We start from the raw sequence: 22,735 nt of genomic DNA, 5'->3' as shown, positions 1-22,735 counted from the left end.
ACAGCTCCCAGGTGACGGTGCTGGAGGTGCCAGCTGGCAACAGCCCGTGCCTGGTGGAGGAGACAATTCCTGAGGGAACAGGGAGTTTCCTCCATCTCCAGGAAGCTGCTCCCATACAGCCACCAAATACCAACAAGGCTTCCGTACCAGCAGGTGAGACCTGAGGAGCTGTCTGAGGCTGCCATGGGGCTCTGGAGGGGCATTCGTAGGCCAGGCCAGGGCTTCTGAGACCAGCCTAGAAGCAGGTCAGAGCAAGGTGGCCGGTGTTGGCTGTGGCCACTGCACTGGCGGGCACTTGGGGGGTTCCTGGCAGCATCAGGCCCTGTGATGGAGGCATTGTCTTCTCCTCACAGCCCAACAACACCTGTGTTCCAAAGGAGATCGTGCTGATGGAGAAGGTGTGCTTTGGCTGCCGCAGAATCATCCAGCTCCTCGACTGGTTCCAGGTGCCTGACAGCTTCGTGCTGGTGATGGAGCATCCGGAGCAATCTTGGGATCTCTTGCACATCCTGCTGGAGCAAGAGTTCCTGAGCGAGGAGGCGGCGTGCTGGCTTTTCTGGCAGGTGCTGGAGACCATGTGGCACTGCACCGCCTGCAGCGTCCTGCACCGGGACATCAAGCCAGAGAACCTCCTCGTCAACCCGGAGACTGGCAACCTGAAGCTGATGGACTTCGGTTGCGGCACCTTCCTCCAGGAGCGGGCCTTCACACAGTTTGCCGGTGAGCCCAGAGCGCGGGCCCTGCTCCCAGTGCCAGGCACTGCACAGCCCCATTCCCTCCTGGGCCGCGGGGTGCGACATTCAGCCGGCTGTTGGAGAGGGTGTGCGGGTTCCTGACCTTCGAGAACGAGCGTGACACCGTGTTGGGGCAGCTCTTCTTCCCACAGGAGGTCTCTCCAGGTTGGTACGCGGCCTGAAGCAGGCAGGCTTTGGCAGGTGGCACCGCGCAGCCCAGCCCGGCCCTCCCGCAGCTGCGCGGGACGTCCATGTGTCCTCAAGGGCCGGCTGCAGCAGGTGGCCCGTGGCAGGCTGGGTGTGGCACGCTTGGCTGAAGGAGGGGACGCTTGTCCTGCCGTGCCGCTCTCCCGCCAAGGGCAGCTCCCAGCACACGCAGCGTGGCCCGGCTTCTGCAGGCGCCGGGAGCAGCTGGGCAGGAGCCTTCTGCAAGTGAGCGCCGCTTTCTGCCTTCTCTCCCCAGAGTGCCAACATCTGATCCGCTGCTGTTTGTCCAAGCACCCCATGGACCGGCCAGTGCTAGAGCAGATCTTCTACCACCCTTGGGTGTTGGGCGGGCATTTCTGATGCCTTGCCGCAGCCTCTGCAGCACCCAGTTCCCGTGTCCTACGCAGGACTGAGGGCCCAGGAAATAAAACAACCCAAAACCCACTGCGGGCCTGGAAGTCTTGTCCTGGTTAGCAACTTCAGCTAAGGGAACCTCTCTGCAAAAGGGGTAATCAGAGTGTTCTCTTCAGACTTTGTCAAGATTTTGGTGCCTTTCCTCCAGGTTGTCCCTCAAAATCAGAGGGGGTGGAGCCTGCACCAGTCCCCCCAAATCGGTGGGAGACAGAGACTACTCCCAGGCCCCTCAAAACTGGAGGAGGATGGAGACGATCCCCGGGCCCCCCAAACTGAAGGGAGATAAATACCTGGCAACCCAAAATAAGAGATGGATGGAGCACACAGCAGCCCCCAAGCCAGAGGGGGAAGGGGAGACTGCCAGGCCCCCCAAAGAGGAGGGGAATTGTGCCTGTGCCAGCCCCACAAATTGCAAGGGGACAGAGAACACCCCTGGCCTGGCAAAGGGCAAAGTGCGGCCGGGGGCTGCCGGGATGGTGACAACACTGGCACCCCCCAAATCAGAGAGGGACTAAGAGCCCACACAGGCTTCCCAGAAGCAGAAAGGGGGCAGCAAATATCCCCTGTCCCCCTAAGTCGGAGGGGCACAGACACAAATGGCTCCACAAAAAGAGCATGAGGAACCAAGAGCACTGCTGGCCCCACAAGGGTAAGGAGGATGGAGAAACTCCCCATCTGTCTTTGTTTTGGAAGACAGGTGTCTGCTAGGGAGGGCAGGGGCCTCCCCTGGAATGAAAATGTAGACCCCCTCCCTTGGAATTATTATAATTCTGTTATCAAGGGGCTTTCAGGAAGAGATCTGGGGATAGGAATAACAGTTCTTTATTAGTATTTATAACCAGGCAAACAAACAACAATAACTTCAGCATTAACAAGAAAACTGAACCAGGGGGCCCTGTTACAACCTTCTCAGCTGAGACGGGAAGGGATGGAGGAGAGGCTTTGTTTCACAAACCCCCTCGGGCGGGCAGTCCCGGTGCTCCTGCAGGGCTCTGAGGAACACTCAGCTGGAACAGCAGGGATGAGCTGAGATCCTGGGCCGGTGGCTGAGGTGGATCAGCAGCTCTGCGGCGGTGCCTGGCACTGCCACACGTCCCGGCAGGACAGGGGGTGTGAGGTCACCAACAAAGAGGGAAGAAGGAGAAGAAGCAGCAGCTCTTTGTGGGTGATGGCGAAATTCCCTTCTCCCCACCGCAGCAGCTCTGCACCCAATGTGTCCTTCTCAGAAGCTGAAGAAAGCCCACCAAACTGTCCCCACCCTCTATTTTTCCTGCCCCCTTCCCCTCCTGGGCCTGGCCAAACTCTTTGTCTTTTGCCAAGCACCCACCAAATACCCACAGTTAGTGTCTTAATCCCTCTTAGCATAAACATTACCAATTAAATAAATGCAACTTCATGTTTAATTGCAGAAGTGGAAAAAATGTTCCAGAATTCTAAAACTACTTTGAAAAATATGTTATTAATATGGAAAAAGGGAAGAAACATTTGGGGATTACTTCCTACTAAAAATAATTCTAAATATTTCAAAAAATTTCTAATTTTTAAAAATAAAAAATAAAGATAACAAGGTGGGTTCCCCAAGCCCGGCTGCTGCCTGCCCAGCCAAGGCTGTGGCCAGCCAAGCAGCTGTGCCAGTGCTGCTGGTACCAGCCAGACCCCAGAGCAGAAGCCCAAAGGTGTTGCTCAAGCTCTGCCTTGGCAGGAGGGTCCTGCCTTCAGTCCTGTCCAGACACCAGGGCCAGCACTTTCAGGGACAGAGGGTCCTGGTCTGGGTGGTGGCCGCACAGCAATAAGCTGATAACTCAGCGTTGGCAAGGAAAACAGACACGGGCTTGGAGATGCAGGAAGAGAGGTGCAGTTCTCCCTGACTGAGTGTAGTGATTAACATTCACACTGTTATAAATGCATATCATATTATTGGCTTTTTGCAAATATTATAAGGAATGTTATATGTATAAGATTAGAAAATCTAGCTGTATTAATATGGTTTCCTTTATTTCTGTTATTGATGAAACTTTGAAATAGTGGTATAATACATATATGTTAAGCTTTGGCATAGTATTAAAACAAAATCTACTTTAGTTTGTATAACCCAAAGACTGCAAAAGATAGCTGGAGATGCCCCCTACATTCAGAAACTATCTTATCCAGATGAAGACAGCAGTGACCAGAACTCTGGGGGAGGAATTTATTGCATTTCTGTTATCAGGAAATGTAAATCTCATTGGCGCCAAGAAGATTGATCTATTGGGAAGGGGGCAAGAGAAAACTAAACAGAAGAACACCAAAGATCCTAAGAAGAATGTATGAATATGCATGAGAATATATGGATATGTAGTAGGATTCTGTTTTTAAGGGACAATTCTTTGCCAGTAAGGTGTGCTCTCTTGGCTGAATGCAGAGACACCCAGCTGTATCTGTATACTTTACTTTATTTTTAGCTTCTAGTTATCTTTTCATTAAACCTTTAAATTCTATAAGAAAAATACGTGAACCTCATTTTTCACAACACTGAGCTGTTTGGCCGGACATCTGAAGGTGCAGAGGTGCTCCTGTGGAGAGAAGAGGTGGCTGAGGCCCCCAGCTGCCGCTGGCACACAGGGACCCTCCTGCACAGCAGGGCCCAGAGCTGCCAAGGCTCCCCAGCACGGCTGGAGCTGCTGGCACAGCTTGGCCCAGCTGGACAGCTGCCCCTCAAGGCCCTGGAGAGCAGGGGATGGCTCTGGGCAGGGTCCCTGGCCAGGAGCGGGCCCCAGAGCACCTCTGCCTGTCAAGGGCAATCTCGTCCCCCCTCTTTCTCCTGCCCACCTTGCTTTGCCTCTGCCCGCTGCTCCTGGGGCTGCTCTTGGCCAGGCAGCCTCAGTGGCAGCCAGCACTGGCTGCAGCCCCAGCGGGCTCCCCAGGACAAGGCCCAGCAATTAAGAGGCCAATGAAAGGCCTGGGCAGCAGCAGAACTCTCAGCAGAGTTATTTGGACAACCAAGGACTATCCACAGGTCTACAGCAGCCTCACTGGGAATATTTCTATTCTACAATAACTTTCAAAAGAAGCTGTTTGAGGGAAAGATGAACGAAACACTCACTATTTTCTCTTGCAGGCATACCAGATTCCAACACCGCATAAAACAAAGAAATGCACCAAACAAAGCAGGCCTGCCATTAATTCTAGCCAACAGCGTGTTCCCTGACAGAAACCTCTTCCGATGCCCTTCTGGGAATTGGGAACACATGTTGTGCCGGCTGCATCTGTGGGAGCAATGGGCAGCGTGAGGCCTGTGCTGTGATCCACTGCTGAGCTGGCAGCACGGTGGGTATGTCCAGGATATTCCCTGTTTCCCCCAGAGCTGGGGCCTGCAGGCACCTTGCCAGCCCTTGGCACAGGCTGTGCCACCCAATAAAACCCAGAAAGCTGAGAGGAGAACCCAGGGACAGCGCAGCTGCTTGGGCAGTGGCTCCTTCCAGGGACACGGGCCAAACCCATCCCTGAGCAGCCACTGCCACCCCTGACCCTCCCTGCTCTGTGACAGCTCCCCCAGCCCAAGGGGACAGAGCCAGGCCCTGTCAGGGGCCAGTGCAGCCCCTGCCCAGTTGGGAGCCAGGGCTGGCTGTGGCCCTGGGCTCGTGGCAGGGCTCCCACTCGGGGCTGCTCCTGTGCCTTGGGCCTCTGGATGCTTAGGGCCAGCTCCAGGAGCAGCTGCAGTGGGATGGACACTGGTGCACGAGTCCCATTTCCCAGGGGCTGGGAATGAGCTCCAGAGGCCTGGAAGCCGAGGCACCTCCAGCTTTGGCTGCTGCCAGGCTCTGCAAGGAGAGGCCCTGTGGGAAGAGCTGCTGGCACACAGCCCCACCGAGGGCTGAGCCCAGCACAGCAATTACCTCCTGTGCCTGGGCCCGTGCCTGCAATTGCCTCCCTTCGTTCAGGAAATGCCGCCTTCCATAGAGCCTCTCTGTCCATCCCTTGAGAAAGGAAGAGGCACAGCTGGATCAGATGGAACCATTACATAGCAGGGAAGTGGCCTCTTCAGGAGGCAGTGCTTGTCAAAGACATGGAAGAGGATCAGGAAAAGGCCCAGGCTCTCTCTTGTCCAAACCACCACCTCTCCTGATCTGCTCAGAGACCAGGAAGTTGCAGAGGATCTCAAGGTGTGCATGGGCCATGGTGCAGTTTGGGCAGCCTGCCTGCTGATGCCAAATGCCTTCCTGCAGAGGCTGGGCAGAAACTGCATCCAGGCCAGGCTGGGAAACAGCCCTGCAGGGCTTGAAAGCAGCAGCAGGGCAGTGAGGCTGCCATGGATCCCTTCCCATGGTGCAGGGCATGGCATGTCCAGAGAAAGCCCCTGACTGCAGAGTCTCAGGAAAGGCTGAGGGAAATGCACCCACCACGCCCTGTGAGCAGTTCCTTCTCTATTTCTTTCAGGATATGGTGTGACTCAAGTGGTTCTTTCTGTCCTGTGGCTCTGTTCTTCCCTCTCGGAGGACCTTAACAAAAAATAGTTCCATTTGTCAGGAATGGATCCCAGAAAAGCAATGCTCAGCCTGTGGGTACGGCAGGGACACACCACTCACCCCTGAGATGGGAGCCGGGCTTGCGGGCAGTGATCAGCAAAGGAGCTGGGAAAGTCCTCCCTGCAGACACACCTGTAACTCAACAGCCACAGAAGCTTCTGTCACCTGGTTCCTACCAGGTTGTCAATGATTATTCCTCAATGGGACACTGAGAACATACCTGCAGGAGGCTCCAAGGGCTTCAAAACTTTATCCAGCCAATCTAATGGAGAATCCTTCCTGGGAACCTCATCTGGAAGGGAGCACACATCAGAACCATTCCATGGTGTGCTGGGATCCCCTTCTGCCTTAGGGAACTGGGCACTGCCAGGGGGTTGGGTAAGACCATGGGAGCCAGATGTCAGTGGACATGGCCAAAGCTGTAGAGGGGCCTGAAATGCTCTGGGCTGGCTCCTGGTCACTCTCAACACTCTTCCCATGCCCTGTGCAACATCCCTGAAGGGCGGGCACTCCCCAGTAGCAGAGATGTACAGCTCAAGCCTCAGCAGGGCTCAGGCCCAGGGGCACAGCAATTACCTCCTGGGACTGTGCCTGGCATGGCCTCCCTTCCTGCAGCAGAGGCTGCCCATGGGCCACTGCTTCCTCCGGGAAACGCTGCCTTCAGCACAGCCTCTCCATCCACTTCTGCAGAAAGGGACAGCTGGATCAGATGGCAGCATTCCCCACTGGGCGAGGTGGCATCTTCAGGAGGCAATGCTTCTCAAAGACTTGGTTAAGGACCAGGATATCATATCAACTTTTGGGATTGGCCAGGGCCCTCCTTTCTCCAAACAGCTGCCATTTCTGATCTACCCGGAGACCAGAGAATTCTACAAGATCTCAGGGTGTGCATGGCCCATGGTGCAGTTTGGACTCCCTATCAGCTGATAACAAATGCCTTCCTGCAGAGGCTGGGGAGAAGCTGCAGCCAGGCCAGGCTGGGAAACAGCCCTGCAGGGCTTGAAAGCAGCAGCAGGGCAGCAAGGCTGCCATGGATCCCTTCCCGCTGTGTTGGGCACTGCGTGTGCAGATGTGCAGAGAAAGTCCCCAGCTGCTGAGTCTCAGGAGAAGGCTGAGGGACATGGACCCACCTTGTCCTTCCTGCAGAATTTTCTTCAGCATTTGCCTCATGGGTTTGGATGGCTCATGGGGTTTCATAACTCCTGTAGCTTTGGTATTTCCTCTTGGAGGACCTTAGAGCAAAATAATTCCATTTCCCAGGAATGGATCCCAGAATGCCAATGCTCAGCCTGTGGGGTCAGCAGGGACACACCACTCACCCCAGTGATGGGAGCCAGGCTTGTGTGCAGCAACCAACCCAGGAGCTGGGAGAGTCCTCCCTGCAGACACACCTGTAACTCAACAGCCACAGAAGCTTCTGTCATCTCTTCTGATCTGAACAGGCAGCACTGAGCCTCAGGAGTGGTGAGAGGATCACGCAGGGTGAGGGCACACACGTGCATGGCTCTGTCCTGGCACCTGCAGCGATGCTCTCCTGGCCAAGCCTTGGGCTCTGAGCTGGCAGCTCTCCCAGGGGGAAAGGCCTTCACCTACCCTCACCATCTTCCAGAGCCTCAGTCCTGGGTGTGGGTTGGGAAGCCAGATCACCTTCAGCAAGAGGCTTGGCTGAAAAAAGAGGTAGGACAGAACAGCTCTCGTGGCTCTGTAGGAGACCCTCAGGCTCCCTGGGGCTGGCAAAGGAGCCATGCAAGGCACAGCCCCGGGACACAGCCCTGGGCCCGGCCCCTTCCCTCTCTGCTCTTCTCCGTGGCTGCACAGAGCACATGGAAGGAGACACTGGCATTGCACACGGGAAGAAGACTGACAGCTAAATGCTCCTTCTTCCCACTGGTAGTGACCTGTGGGATCCCTCAGGGCTCTAGAAGGGAGCAGGGCGAGGTTTCTAGAACCCAACAAGCCTGAGATTATTTTAAGAGATATGGCATATGAGTGAGCTCTTGCCACCTTGTCATTTTGTGTTCTGTCAGTAAAGGGAATAGAAGAACTTGCCTCCAGCATTCTCCAAGATATTCAAAGTATCATTCAGTAGCACTTCCAAATAATTGAGGTTGAGTTCCAAATCTAGAAGGGAGCACAGATCAGAACAGTTTCCATGGTGTGCTGAGATCCCCTTCTACCTTAGGGAACCGGGCAGTGCAAGGGAGTCATGCTAAGGCTGTGGGTGCCAGATGTCAGTGGACATGGCCACAGCTGCAGAGGGGCCTGGGGGCTCTGGGCTGGCTCCTGGTCACTCTCCACCCTCTTTGCAGGCCCTGTGCAGCATTCCTGGGAGAGGTTGCTGGAGCAGCCCAGGCCCCACTGGGGCCCTCTCTCTGCCACAGCTGAAAGAACTGTAAAAGCAATGGGGAAGAACTACAGCAGGCAGTGCCACAACTGTCCCTCAGGCCCTCCCTCCCTCCTGCCCACGTTCTGCTGGGACAGCTCTCCCATCCCATAGGGACTGGGCCAGGCTCTTTCAGGATACAGTGGAGCCTTGCCCTCCCCCTCTGCCTATTCCCCACCATGGGCACCCCTTTGCAGCTGCTGCCAGGTTTTGGGACCTGTCTCCCGTGGAGGGACCCCAGCAGGACTGCTCAGTAGCCAAGTGCCCTGAGCCTGCTGGGGAAAATTCCACTGGGCTGTGGCGGTCTTGTCTGGGCTGTGCCTGCACTGCCAAGCAGCAGAGATGGCAGCTCAAGCCTCAGCAGGGCTCAGGCCCAGGGGCACAGCAATTACCTCCTGGGACTGTGACTGTGCCTGGCATGGCCTTCCTTCCTGCAGCAGAGGCTGCCCATGAGCCACTGCTTCCTCCGGGAAACGCTGCCTTCAGCGCAGCCTCTCCTTCCGTCTCTGGAGAAAGGAAGAGGGATACATGCATCAGGTGGGGCTGTTTGTTCCCCAGCATGAAGGTGGCATCTTCAGGAGGCAATAGTTGTCAAAGATATGGATAAGTTTCAGGAAGGCATCCAAACTTTGGAGCCAGGCCAGCCACATCTACCACAAGACTGGGAAATTGCAGGGGATTTCAGGCTGTTCATGGCCCGTGCTGCAGTTTGGGCTCCCTGTCAGCTGATGCCAAATGCCTTCCTGCAGAGGCTGGGGAGAAGCTGCAGCCAGGCCAGGCTGGGAAACAGCCCTGCAGGCTGTGAAAGCAGCAGAGGGGCAGCAAGGCTGCCATGGATCCCTTCCTGCTGTGCCTGGCACGGTGTGTCCAGATGTGCAGAGAAAGCCCCACGCTGCTGAGTCTCAGGAGGAGGCTGAGGGACAGGGACCTACCACGGCGTCTCTCCAGATCACTCAGCCTCTTGTCTCCTGTAGGTTTGTTCTCCCCTCTAGGAGGACCTTAACAGAAAGCATTTCCATTTCAGATGAATGGATCCCACAGAACCAGGGCTCAGCCTGTGGGATCAGCAGGGACACACCACTCACCCCTGTGATGGGAGCTGGGCTTGCGTGCAGCAACCAGAAAAGGAGCTTGAAATGTCCTCGCTGCAGACACACCTGTAACTCAACAGCCACAGCAGCTTCTGTCACCTGCTTCCTGCCAGGGTGTCAGTGTTTATTCCTTGTTGGGACAGTGAGAACGTACCTGCATGGGGCTCCAGAGGCAGAAAATCTTCATGAAGCCAAGCTGCTGGAGAAGCCTTCCTACCACCCTCATCTGGAAGGGAGCACAGATCAGAACCATTCCATGGTGTGCTGGGACCCCCTTCTGCCTTAGGGAACTGGGCACTGCAAGGGGGTTGGGGAAGGCCATGGGAGCCAGATGTCAATGGACATGGCCAAAGCTGCAGAGGGGCCTGGGGAGCTCTGGGCTGGCTCTGGTCACTCTCCACCCTCTTTGCAGGCCCTGTGCAACATCCCTGGAAGGGCAGTGGGACCAGCCCAGGGCCCCTGAGGCCTCTGTCCCTCCCACAGAGAAAACCCTCCCTAAAGCCCTGGGGAAAACCATCCCCAACACTTCCCAGGGAGAAGGGAGCACTGTCCCGGGAAAGGGAAGCCAGGCTGCAGGCTCACCTGCTCGCCCTGCTCGCCACAGAGCAGCCTGGGCAGCCCTGTCAGGCAGGGCCACTGCCAGGAGGAGCAGGAGGAGGAGGCGCAGAGCAAAGGCCATGGTGCCTTGCCCACTGCCAGTCCTGCAGCTCTTGCTGCCACCACTGTCCTGACACCGCTGTCCCAATGTCAGCACCGCTGCTGCCGCCGCCGCTGCTGCCACAACAGTCGTGGTCAAGGACTGACTGCTCGGTCCTTGTGGTGCTGGGCAACCACGGGGCTCTGGGACCTCTGTGACCTCAGAGCCTGCTGTCACCTCAGCCTGCTGTCACCCCAGAGCCTTCTGTGACCTCATGGCCTTAGATGTCTGCCCCAAGTGTACTCCCATCTGTACTAGAGGACTGCTCTGACTGTGAATCTTTGACTTCATCAAAGGGTCATTGCTAAACAAAACCTTGGTTTTGCCTGCTGACATTGCTGGACAGGCAGTGTCCCAGGAGATGCTCTTGATGGTTGCCTCTTTTCCTGGGCATGGCACTGGAGGAGGTCCAGGCCCAGGTGATGCCACTGAAGGAAATGTGCCTTCAGCCCAGGGATGCTCAACACAGACTCCCCCAGCCCCTTGGGGCCCTGCCTCTGGTCACAGCAGCCCCTGCCTGGCTCCTGCCTGCCCACACCGTTTTCAGCCCTGCCTGCTCCTGGATATGGAGCTCAGCCAGGGCTGGTGCTGTGTGGGCTTTGCTGGTGGTACCAGCCAGACACTGGGGTGAGAGCTCCATCTCTTTATTGGAACAGAAGAGCTGTGCTGGGCCCTGCCCTGGCAGGAGGGACCCACCTTCAGTCCAGGCCACAGAGCAGGGCGGGTCCCTTCAGGGACACAGGGCCTTGCTTTGGGTGGTGGCAGCATCTGCACGGCAGCAAGCTGGTAATGCAGCTGTGACAGGGACATCACGTATGGGCATGGAGATGTGAAATGTGTGGTGCAGGTGTCCCTGAGGGAGGTGTTGGCCTTTCCTGTGAAGCTGCAGAGGGGAACCTGTTGAGAGAGGAGATGGCTGAGGCCCCAGCTGCAGCTGGCACACAGGGACCCTCCTGCACACTGGGAGATTCTCACTGTGCTCAAAGTTTCCCTCTGAAGACTAAGAGCTGAATGTGGATGGGCTTAGCAGCTGATCTGCAGGCCAAACAATTGAGGTAGCAAAAGAAGAAATTGAGAAAATACAAGTTTATCCATAGCAAGGAAGAAAGCAAGGCAGTTAGCATGGAAACCAATAAAAAGGGATATAAGGGGTATTTGCAGTTGTAATAAATGGAATTGGTTCGTGCTAACTAAATTGTAACTGTTATTAAAGTTATTATTTGAAACAATCAAGAATCAGTGTTACAAAGCAGATGTACCCCTTTGCAGATGTTACATGTCAAAATTAAGGTACAGGATGTAGTTTAGAAGATAAATGGTGTCTCAAGACCAAAATCGCCTTGAGATGGACCAAAATTAGAACAAATTTAGGCATTGGGCCTAAAGATTAGTAAACATAAGGCTAATTAATAGACTTACATAACACAATGCTCAGTATGTATGCACAAACCTGTAAGGTTATCCAAAGGACAATGAGGAAGAGGAGAAGCCTTCGCCAAAAGACCACCAAAAGAAGACTGAAGACCCCCTAACAACAACTGAGGCATGTGCCGTGAAGAAAAGTGATGTAAAGTCAGAAAAACTTGAAATAGGAGGGAACTTAGAGGAAACATTAAGGAATATGTATAAGCATACAGTATATAAGTTTAGCTTGAAGTGCTTTGTTTTGAATGTGAGGCAGGGTGGGAAGCCTCTGTACCCTGGTCAGTTTTGCTTATGCTTTAATCATACTTAATTACTAGCAGACTATTTATATAAATTTTAATTTTTATTAAACTGTATTATTTTACTAAACTGTATTCTTTTATACCACATTACTATTCAATTGAGTAAATTGTATTCATTTTTAATTAAACTGCCATTAACCCAAGGGACCTAGTTGTCAAAATTCTAATTTCATTTATAACAATATTTTAACAAAGAAGGCTGTTACAACAACATTGGTATTTACCAAACATGACACAACATGAGGTATATTAATAAAGAAGGCCCCTTATGGTGACAACATTCTACTGTTCAAACTGTAAAACATCTTTGTGTACTGATCAGGAGGTCACGATTTACTCTTTACAATCCTGATGCTGAATGTCTCCTGAGGAGATCTGGTCAGGGAGAAGAATGAGCCCCCTGTGGGCTGCCCCTGTTTGGACAACCTGCTCCTCACCCCGAGCCTCAGCATGTCTGACATCGCCCACCTGGGACTGACATCCCAAAGCATTGAAAATATTTCTCTTTATAATTTTTATTTATAATTAAAATCTAATTAATTAATAAAAATAAAATTTTATTTTTATAATACTATTATTCTGTATTTTTATAACCTAATTTTTATATTTATATAAAAGAATTGCTACGTTTTTAGCAACTAAAAACATTATCGGTCCTTGGTTCAAAGTAGCACATTTCCGTTCATTAATTAATTGATCACTATTTCTCCCTCTTTATGCTAATTATTCCTATTTTTAGTCCTTTGATCATCATTTTTATCATTTTCTCAGACAGGGTAAAAGGGACCACTTTGGGGTCCATGGAGACTTTTCTGAGGAACATTTGGGGCAGTTTTGGGTCGGGGGACGGAATTTAGAGAGAACTTGGGGGTCTGGAGGACACTTGGGGGATCCGGATGGGCACTTTGAGGGGCACTTGGGGATTCTGTGGGTCAATTCGGGGTCCCGGGGAGTACTTGGGGGTCCAGGGGGGCACTTGGAGGTCATGGAGGGGAATCTGGGGGCCCTTCGGGGTCCGGGCGGGCACTTGGGGGGCTGTAACAGGGAATCTATGGGCCGCGGGGGATGATGGGAGTTGTAGGCGCCGGTATAATGAGGCTTAATGGGCCGCGGAGCATGACGGGAGTTGGAGACGCAGCGCCAATGGGTTCCGGTGAGGCGCGGGGCATGACGGGAGATGCAGTCCCGGTCGGAATAGCGCTCTATGGGCGCCGCGGAGCATGATGGGAGCTGTAGTCCCGGAAGTGGCTCGGAAGGCGCGTTCGGCGGTGTGGGGAAGCGCTTGGAGAAGACTTTTGCGTCCGAGTCGTGGCTGCAGGTCCTGGGGGCGAATGTACACGGCTCGGGAGCATTTTGGGGGAACCTGCGGAGCTGTAACCGGGCTCTTTAGGGCGCGGGACACGGCAGGAGGTTTGGGCGCGGAACTGTGTTGTGGGATGATGGGAGATGAATTCCCAGCAGTGGCTGGAAGGAGAATCTGTGGGGTCGGGAGCATTTGGGGATCCAGGGACGCTTTGGGGGGCTTCGAACGGGTGCTGAGGGGGCAGTCGGGGATCCTGAAGGGTCTGGGGGACACATGGGACCTATGGGGGGCGATCCCGGGGTTCTGGGGAGTGCAGGGCATATTCCCAGTTCCTCACAACCTGGTCTCAATTGCCCCCTGCAGGCTCCTACTGACTGCCAGTCTGATCCCAGTCTGATCCCAGTATGATCCCAGTATGATGTCAGTACACAGCCAGTGCAATCTCAGCCACTGCCAGGATGATCCCAGTACAAACCAGTCTCTGCCAGTGCTGCCACTCCTGGGATCCCCCAGCCCTCTCTGCGTTCCCCCCTCCCACATCTCCCCAGAGGAGCCCCAAGGGCTGGCAGTCCCCAGCCAGGGTCCCCAGCCAGCCCCAGGTTGGATCTGCAGCCCCCAATTTTCCCAGTTTCCCTCTCCTTTTCCCCGGGCCGGGTTCCCCCCGTCCCCAGCGGGTGGGAGCAGCGGAGAGCCCCGCGCTGCCCATCCCGACCTGTCCCGGCTCCATCCCCGCTCCTGCCGTGGGCTGTGAGGGGTTTGGGAACGGGGCACCGAGGGTGTCACTGCTCCTGGGGGAGGAGGAGGAGGGATGGAAAAGGAGGGATGAAGAAGGAGAGAGAGAAGGGATGGAAGTAAGAGAAGAAGCTGGCGTTAGGGAGGAGAAGGAGGTGGAAGGATGGAAGGGGAGGAGAGGGAGGAAGAGGAGGGACAAAGGAGGATCAGGGAAAGGAGAAGGAACCACAAGGTTGAGCACTCCTTGAATTCATAGCCCCCTCCTGTGGGATCATCACCCACCATCCCACAGGTGATGGGGGAGTGGGAGCTTTGCCCGGATATCCTGGGGGGTCCCTGGGTTGGGTTTATTTTGCGGGGGGGGAATGTTTGGAGAACGTGGAACTCCAAAGCTGAGCGGAAAATCCTACTTGGGGGGACATTGGGGGGGTCTCACCATCCCTAAGTGGGGAAATGGAAATGGAAAACTTTTTGGATTCCTGGCACTCCCAGCAGCCTGGGGATGGTAGGGACCGAGCAGACAGGTTGTCCCCAGTACAAGCTTGACTCCCAGCAGCTGGGACAGGCGGGAACCCTTGAACCTTCTCTCCTTGAAGACAGGGGAGACTAGAGATGGGGAACTCCTGGGAGGCATTTTCAGGGCTGAATATTGGTGTTTTTTGGAGGTTTTATGGATCCCAGATGTCCGGTGACTTCTAGAGATGAGCTTGGACAGAGGGACCTTCAAACTCAATGTCCTCATCCCTTGTATTTCCCCAAACCAGGATTTCCCATTCCCAAACCTTGGCTGGATGGAGAAGGAGGCTGTGAGTAAGAGGAAGATGTCCCAGGACACCCAGGCAGGTGAGGAGGAAGTCAGTGCCCCTTTCCCCCTCTCTCCTGCTCCATCTCCCAGCCCAGCCTGGCCTGGCCCCCGGCTGCAGGACAACCCCGCTGCCGACGCCGTCCTGCCGGGGACGCACTGGGGGGATCTCCTTCTCCTTCCCTCTGGCACGGAGGCAAATCCCATCCTCTCCTTGTCCTTCCTCCCCCAGACAAGGAGCTGAGGATGGAGAGCAGGGAGGACAAATCCCCACAGGAGAAGCTCATGGAAGAGGCCGTTTTGAGCAGCTCCACAGCACAGGAATCCAACAGGGAGGAAAATCCCCGGAGATCCCACAGGAGGAGGGGCTCCAAACGCTGCCTAGGGTGCTCTGAGGAGGAAAGACCCACCCTGTGCCGGGAAGGCGGCCGGAGATCCAGCCGGGGTTCTGAGCTGGTGGTCCATGAGCAGCTTCAGGATGGGGAGAAGCCCTACAAGTGCTTGGAGTGTGGGAAGAGCTTCAGCCAGAGCAACAGCCTGATCTGTCACCAGATGATCCACACTGGGGAATGGGCCTATGAGTGTGAGGAATGTGGGAAGGGCTTCAGATGGAGCTCCCAACTCATCATCCACCAGCGCATCCACACTGGGGAGAGGCCCTACGAGTGTCCCGAGTGTGGGAAGAGGTTTCAGAGCAGCTCCACTCTCCTCAGGCACCAGCGGATTCACACGGTTGAGAGGCCCTTCTGCTGCCCTGACTGTGGGGAGGGCTTCAAGCAGAACTACACCCTCATCACCCACCGGCGCATCCACACTGGGGAGAGGCCCTACAGGTGTGGGGAATGTGGGAAGAGCTTCAGCCGGAACTCCAAGGCCACCAGAGGATCCACACCGGGGAACGTCCCTATGAGTGTGAGAAATGTGGGATGACCTTCAGCCGGAGGTCCCATCTGACCATCCACCAGATGATCCACACTGGGGAGAGTCCCTACGAGTGTTCCGAGTGTGGCAAGAGGTTTCATACCAGCTCCCATCTCCTCGAGCACCAGCGGATTCACACGGATGAGAAGCCCTTCCGTTGCCCCGACTGCAGGAAGGGCTTCAAGCACAACTCCCACCTCATCACCCACCGGCGCATCCACACTGGGGAGAGGCCCTTTGAGTGTGGGGAATGTGGGAAGAGCTTCAGCCACAGCTCCAGCCTCAACACCCACAAACGCCTCCACACTGGGGAGACACCCTACGAGTGTCCCCTGTGTGGGAAGAGCTTCACCTGGAGATCTAGCTTGACCCAACACCAACGGCAGCACCAGTAAGGGAAGCTCTGCAAATGCCCCAAAGTACAGGAAGAGCTTTGTGCACTGCTCCAGCTTCATGCCCCCTTGGAAAATTCAAGTTTGGCAGAGACCTGGTGATCCATGTTCCCTGTGATCCATGCTGGGGAGACACCTGTACCTTTTCCTGCCTATGGCAATGACATGATGTAAGATCAAAGAACGTGAGGGTCTGGCCATGGCCCTGTTGTTATATTCAATTTCATCTCAGGTCATTACCAGGGGCAGGTGTTGGGGGTTAGGTGTCTTTTTTTTTTTTTAATTCTGGATTGCCTGTGGAATTTTTACCCATTAGTCGTGGGGACAGCCTAACTGTGGGTACTTGGTGGGTGCTTGACAAAAGGCAAAGAGTTTGGCCGGGCCCAGGGGGGGAAGGGGGCAGGAAAAATAGAGGATGGGGACAGTTTGGGGGGCTTTCTTCAGCTTCGGAGAAGGACACGTTGGGTGCAGAGATGCTGCGGTGGGCACAAGAGAATTTCACCATCACTCACACGGAGCTGCTGCTGCTTCTCCTTCTCCCCTCTTTGTTGGTGGCCTCGCACCCCCTGTCCTGCCGGGACGTGTGGCAGTGCCAGGCACCGCCGCGGAGCTGCTGATCCACCTCAGCCACCGGCCCAGGATCTCAGCTCATCCCTGCTGTTCCAGCTGAGTGTTCCTCAGAGCCCTGCAGGAGCACCGGGACTGCCCGCCCGAGGGGGTTTGTGAAACAAAGCCTCTCCTCCATCCCGTCTCAGCCGAGAAAGCTGTCATGGGCCCCCTGGTTCAGTTTTCTTGCTAATGCTGAAGTTATTGTTGTTTGTTTGCCTGGTTATAAATTCTAATAAAGAACTGTCATTCCTATCCTCAGATCTCTGCCTGAAAGCCCCTTGATTTCAGAATTGTAATAATATAGAGGGAGGGGGTCTAAGTTTTCATTCCAGGGGAGGCCCCTGCCCTCCCTAGCAGACACCTGTCCTCCAAAACAAAGACAGATGGGGAGTTTCTCCATCCTCCTTACCCTTGTGGGGCCAGCAGTGCCCTTGGTTCCTCATGCTCTTTTTGTGGGGCCTTTTGTGTCTGTGCCCCTCCAACTTAGGGGGACAGGGGATATTTGCTGCCCCCTTTCTGCTTCTGGGAAGCCTGTGCGGGATCTTTGTCCCTCTCTGATTTGAGGGGTGCCAGTGTTGTCACCATCCTGGCAGCCCCCAGCTGCTCTTTGCCCTTTGCCAGGCCAGGGGTGTTCTCTGTCCCCTTGCAATTTGTGGGGCTGGCACAGGCACAATTCCCCTCCTCTTTGGGGGGGCTGGCAGTCTCCTCTTCCCCCTCTGACTTGGGGGATGCTCTGGGCTACATCCATCTCTTATTTTGGGTTGCCAGGTATTTATCTCCCTTCAGTTTGGGGGGCCCGGGGATCGCCTCCATCCTCCTCCAGTTTTGAGGGGCCGGGGAGAAGTCTCTGTCTCCCACCGATTTGGGGGGACTGGTGCAGGCTCCACCCCCCTCTGATTTTGAGGGACAACCTGGAGGAAAGGCACCAAAATCTTGACAATGGCTGAAGAGAACACTCTGATTACCCCTTTTGCTAAGAGGTTCCCTTAGCTGAAGTTGCTAACCAGGACAAAACTTCCAGGCCCGCAGTGGGTTTTGGGTTGTTTTATTTCCTGGGCCCTCAGTCCTGCGTGGGACACGGGAACTGGGTGCTGCAGAGGCTGCGCCAAGGCATCAGAAATGCCCACCCAGCACCCAAGGGTGGTAGAAGATCTGCTCCAGCACCGGCCGGTCCATGGGGTGCTTGGACAAACAGCAGCGGATCAGATGTTGGCACTCTGGGGAGAGAAGGCAGAAAGCGGCGCTCACTTGCAGAAGGCTCCTGCCCAGCAACTCCCGGCGCCTGCAGAAGCCGGGCCACGCTGTGTGTGCTGGGAGCTGCCCTTGGCGGGAGAGCGGCACGGCAGGACAAGCGTCCCCTCCTTCAGCCAAGCGTGCCACACCCAGCCTGCCACGGGCCACCTGCTGCAGCCGGCCCTTGAGGATACATGGACGTCCCGCGCAGCTGCGGGAGGGCCGGGCTGGGCTGCGCGGTGCCACCTGCCAAAGCCTGCCTGCTTCAGGCCGTGTACCAACCTGGAGAGACCTCCTGTGGGAAGAAGAGCTGCCCCAACACGGTGTCACGCTCGTTCTCGAAGGGCAGGAACCCGCACACCATCTCCAACAGCAGCACGCCCAGGGACCAGATGGTCGCCCCATCGCCATGGTAGCAGCGCAGGCCGATCCACTCGGGCGGGCAGTACGTGCGTGTTCCTAGGGGAGACGGGCGGCGCTGCTCAGGCGCAGGCTGCTGCCTTCCAGAACCTGGCGCCAGCCTCCTGCCAGAGGCAGGGGCTGCAGCCATGGCCACAACTTCCCCCCAAGGCCTGCCCGCCTCCCCCTGACAATGGGCCAAAGCCAAGAATCCATTCTGCAAGGCTGAGAATGCCAGTGGAGCAGCCCAAGGCCTTGTGGGCCTGCCAAGCTGAGGACCCAGGGCCCGGCTTTTGCAGCCCCTTTCTGTTGGCAGGGCTGGCAGCCGGCTCCTGGGGCACAGCACCTGCCCCGTGCCACAGGGCAGCCGGCAGCCGGCTGAATGCTGCACCCCGCGGCCCAGGAGGGAATGGGGCTGTGCAGTGCCTGGCGCTGGGAGCAGGGCCTGCGCTCTGGGCTCACTGGCAAACTCTGTGAAGGCCCGCTCCTGCAAGAAGGTGCCACAACCAAAGTTGATCAGCTTCAGCTCGCCAGTCTCCAGGTTGACGAGGAGGTTCTCTGGCTTGATGTCCCGGTGCAGGATGCCGCAGGCGGTGCAGTGCCACATGGCCTCCAGCACCTGCCAGGAAAAGCCAGCACGCTGCCTCCTCGCTCAGGAACTCTTGCTCCAGCAGGACGTGCAAGAGATCCTGAGATTGCTCTGGACGCTCCATCACCAGCACGAAGCTGTCAGGCACCTGGAACCAGTCAAGGAGCTGGATGATTCTGCGGCAGCCAAAGCCCACCTTTTCCATTAGCACAATCTCTGTTGGAACACAGGTGCAGTCGGGCTGTGAGGAGAAGACAATGCCTCCATCACAGGGCCTGATGCTGCCAGGAACCCCCCAAGTGTCCGCATGTGCAGCAGCCCCAGCTAGCGCCGGCCACCTTGCTCTGACCTGCTTCTAGGCTGCTCTCAGAGGCCCTGGCCTGGCCTGGAAATGCCCCTCCAGAGCCCCATGGCAGCCTCAGACAGCTCCTCAGGTCTCACCTGCCGGTACAGAAGCCTTGTTGGTATTTGGTGGCTGTATGGGAGCAGCTTCCTGAAGATGGAGGAAACTCCCTGGTCCCCCGGGAATCTTTTCGTCCACCGGGCACAGGTTGTTGCCAGCTGGCACGTCCAGCACCGTCACCTGGGAGCTGTGGTCCGGCAGCTGCTGGCTCCAGGACACTTGCTGCTCCTCCCCCTGCTCCTGAGATGGCTCCCCTGGATCGGGCTGGGCTTCCACTTGGACCTGTTGGCTTTCCCTGGCCATGTCAGTGCTCAGGGATGCGCCCATGTTGTTGAAGTCCAAGGGTCCAAGGAAGCTGGGAGACCTGTCCCTGGGCTCTGCACCTTCTGCAGGCTGACAGGTCTGGCTGAGCCTCTCCGAGCGATGGAGGCTGTCAGAGATAGCGGAGGCTCCTGGCACCATGGACGTTCTCTGACAGCCTGAGCTTCTTGCACGGATGGCGGGTCTTCTCTGCTGTGCCATCCTTGCAAGGCTTGAGGCTCTCCCAAGGATGGCCAATCTTGCTGGGAGCAGCCTCCTGAAGGGATGGCGGCTTCTGGAGAAGCTGGGCGAGCCACAGCAGGGCAGGTGGCCTCACCTCATCAGCTTCTCCAGTTCTTTCCACAACGCCAGCCACATCCCAAAGAAGAGCGGCACAGATGTCCCATTGTGTGCCCAGTGCCGGATCATCACTTCCTGCAGCTCTTGGGCCACTGCCATGCAGGGACTGCAGCTGCAGGAGCTCTCCAGAGGGCTTGCGGGAGCACCTGGCCGCCGGCGAGGGGTGGCCCGAGGCCTGGAGAACCTGGGAGCCTCAGGGGCTGCTCGGTTCCTCCATGGGCCTCTGGGCCTAACCCTGGGGCGCTTCCTCGTCTGCCGCCTCCGTGGTTGCCAGTGGCCACCGGCCCAGCAGACAGCCACAGCGGCCAGCAGCAGGACAAGGGCAGCCATCAGGACGCCACCGTCACCCATGGCTACGGCACGTCCCATGGCGACTGCACTGGCAGCTGCGGGGGCTGGCCTGGTTTATATAGGGCTGGCGCGGTGATGTCACAGTGCTGTGGCCAGCACAGCTGTGTGACATCACGGCCCTGCATCACACCAGAGCTTAACCCCTTTGTGACATCACGGCCCCACCCAATTCAGGGATCACAGCCCTGGCTCATCCCTGAAGATGAACATGGCCTGGAAAAGCCTGGAAATCAGAACCGGAGCTCAGCCCCTTGCAATGAATCCTTCCCTGGAGCAAGCGGCAGCACATCAGGAAGAGTGCTGCTGCCACCTGTGTCAAGCCCCGGCTCCGAGGACTCTGCAGTGGCACCAACTTCAAACAACCACTACCCTGTGCCAGAGAAGATCCCCCAGAGACAAAGGGAGGGGAAGTTCCTCTGTCTCTGGGGAGCTCTCCTGAAATGGCTGGTGAGGACTGCAAGAGTTTTCTCTTAGCAGCTCACCAACTTCCGCAGAGTCTCCATTCTAAATAAATCTGGATATTCCAAAGAGCGCTCATGCTCGTCCCACTGCTCTGGTTTTGACTGCCATGGGGTTCCTCTCTTCCCAAGAGCTGGCACGTGCTGGGTTTGGATTCAAGATGGGAATGCTGTGATTCAGTGAGGGGTGGTTTGTTTTCTGCTGAGCAGGGCTTGCCCTCTTCAAGGACTTTGCAGTGTGCCTTGGTACAATGCGTGTTTTCCTCTGGGAAGGGCGGGGTGAGTGTTGAAGACAGAGGCAATAAATGCATTAGAAAACCTGCAATGTGTCTGTGTCCATGTTTGTCAGGGGACCATCCACATCCTGGAAGGGGATGATGTAATTTCTAATTTATTTTTTTTTTATTAATGGATTTAACAAGTCAATTTTTATTGTGCCTCACATTTTTGGCCACCTTCATCTCCAGCTGAGCTTTCCGTGCACCAGATTTCTTGCTGCAGTGGCCAGAAGCATCTCTGTATTCTTCTCCTGACCTTCATTCCTTGTCCTCTACCCATCCCATCCCGCCCCAGGGAGCAGGGACCTTCCTGGGGCAGATCCAGGAAGATATCCAGGACCATCCCTGCCTGGGACGGGTGCCAAGGAGATCCAGGAGGGTTCAGTGTCCAGCTCTAAGTCCTGGGACACCCTGTGCCGTGCTCCCAACAGCCCAGATTTTCAGGAAGGAGCCACAGCAGTCACCTGACCATCCATGGATTTTTCTTCCAGGAATTCACTGTGGAGCTTGTTTCTGTTTTCCTGCTCTTTCTGAGCTCCTGTCAACATGGCATGGAGCTGGAAGAGGTGGAGAGGAGAAACGTTGGTAATGGGAAGACAGAGGGAAATTGCTGGGAAAAGGGAGAGACACACCCCTAACGGTGGCTGCGGAAAGCTCCACACGCTCCAGCCTGCCCCAAAACCAGGGAAGCCCTGGCTAAAATCCAAGGAAAACACTGCTGAGGATCCAAGGAATCCGAGCCATGATCTGTGTGGAGAGTGTCCCTGACAGGAGGAACGTGAATGGAACCGAGCGAGGCTGGGGCAGGAGGGTCAGAGCGAGCAGAGAAGGGGGGCCCATCAACATCCTAATTTACTGCTCCAGAGAAAGAAAAATTCCCAGCTTTAATTCCAAGGAGGATAATTTAATATCTCCTTGGCATCTGCAGATCTATGACCTGAATCCAGTCATGAGTTTCCTTCAGGTCTCCACCCTCGGGACCAGTTAAACAGATAGTGGGGTTAAACTCTTTCCCACTTGTTAAATCTGGATCCTCCCATTCCATGAGGGACTTTTAATTGTTTCCCTCAGAGAATCCTTCTGGAGCAGAAGTGCTGGTGTGAAATGAACGGGGACAGGGAGTGTTGGGTGAAGAACAGACTAATGTGATATGGGAATGTGCCTTGCTGGGGATCCAAGCCAGCCGAATTTCACCCAGAAAAAAAAGAGGCATTAAGTTCAAGCCTTGGGAAGCATTTGTTTAAGTTACGGCAAATGAAAGGGATTATGGCAGTTAATATGTTAATCGACTCACCCCTTATAAGGTGAATTTCTAGAATGTTCCTGGTTCTCTCCCCTGATTGGTTGTTATTTGTTGCAGTATTTTGCATATTTCTAACCCCAGTTTGTGGTTGGACCCATGCCCTCAGACTCTGCCCTCAGACCTACCCTGTATATTTCTGTGTCTGCCCGTAGTCCTGGTCTTTGCAGTTTGTCCCTATACTGCGCACGGTTTATAGGCGTTGTCCTTATTTTATTTCTCATTAAAGTGTTAATTTTAGGCAGACACAAACTCCATCATACCCTTTCATTTTATTTGCACCTCAATTCCCTGAAGTCAGAGAAACCTAAAGTATTAAAGGTACTGGTTTTCAATGGGATAGGATCCATTTAATTCCCAGAAAGAGGCACAGAATTAGATTTGAATCCAAGTTCGGATTCAGCATGGGAATGTAGTGGACAGCACACCGATGGTTTCCATGTTGCTGAGCAGGGCTTGTCCTGTCCATGGACTTTGCAATCCCCGACTGGACAATCCATGTCCCATGCTCAGCCAGCAAGGAGGTGACATCATCACCGTTCCCCTC

At 55.4% G+C, this 22,735-nt stretch overlaps 1 protein-coding gene, 1 long non-coding RNA gene and 1 pseudogene across 3 annotated transcripts in view; 2 read left to right on the top strand and 1 right to left on the bottom strand.

Annotated features, from left to right (window-relative positions):
- Positions 1-22,735, top strand: part of LOC147647078 (uncharacterized) — an 813,449-nt gene that overhangs the window by 518,026 nt on the left and 272,688 nt on the right. The window lies entirely within an intron of this gene.
- LOC111944448 (uncharacterized) lies at positions 3,530-10,137 on the bottom strand. Of its 2 annotated transcripts, XM_086872462.1 has the most exons (15): positions 9,917-10,136; positions 9,489-9,560; positions 9,329-9,400; positions 8,636-8,749; positions 7,910-7,981; positions 7,454-7,525; positions 7,180-7,251; positions 6,991-7,092; positions 6,437-6,544; positions 6,081-6,152; positions 5,921-5,992; positions 5,735-5,833; positions 5,231-5,311; positions 4,438-4,600; positions 3,530-3,907 (listed from the first exon to the last, which is right to left on the bottom strand). In XM_086872462.1, coding segments are annotated over exons 1-15 (1,269 nt in total). In that variant the 5' UTR covers positions 10,014-10,136; the 3' UTR covers positions 3,530-3,906. The 2 variants fall into 2 exon arrangements, with proteins under 2 accessions (XP_086728588.1, XP_086728587.1); XM_086872461.1 differs by lacking the exons at positions 3,530-3,907; positions 9,329-9,400 and having other exon boundaries at positions 4,312-5,311; positions 9,917-10,137.
- On the top strand, positions 12,875-15,921 carry LOC147647085 (uncharacterized; annotated as a pseudogene).

Source organism: Cyanistes caeruleus, unplaced genomic scaffold (assembly GCF_971803275.1).
Source record: "Cyanistes caeruleus unplaced genomic scaffold, bCyaCae1.hap1.1 HAP1_SCAFFOLD_65, whole genome shotgun sequence".
Lineage (NCBI taxonomy): Eukaryota > Metazoa > Chordata > Aves > Passeriformes > Paridae > Cyanistes > Cyanistes caeruleus.
This window is presented reverse-complemented; position numbering and strand designations above follow the sequence as displayed.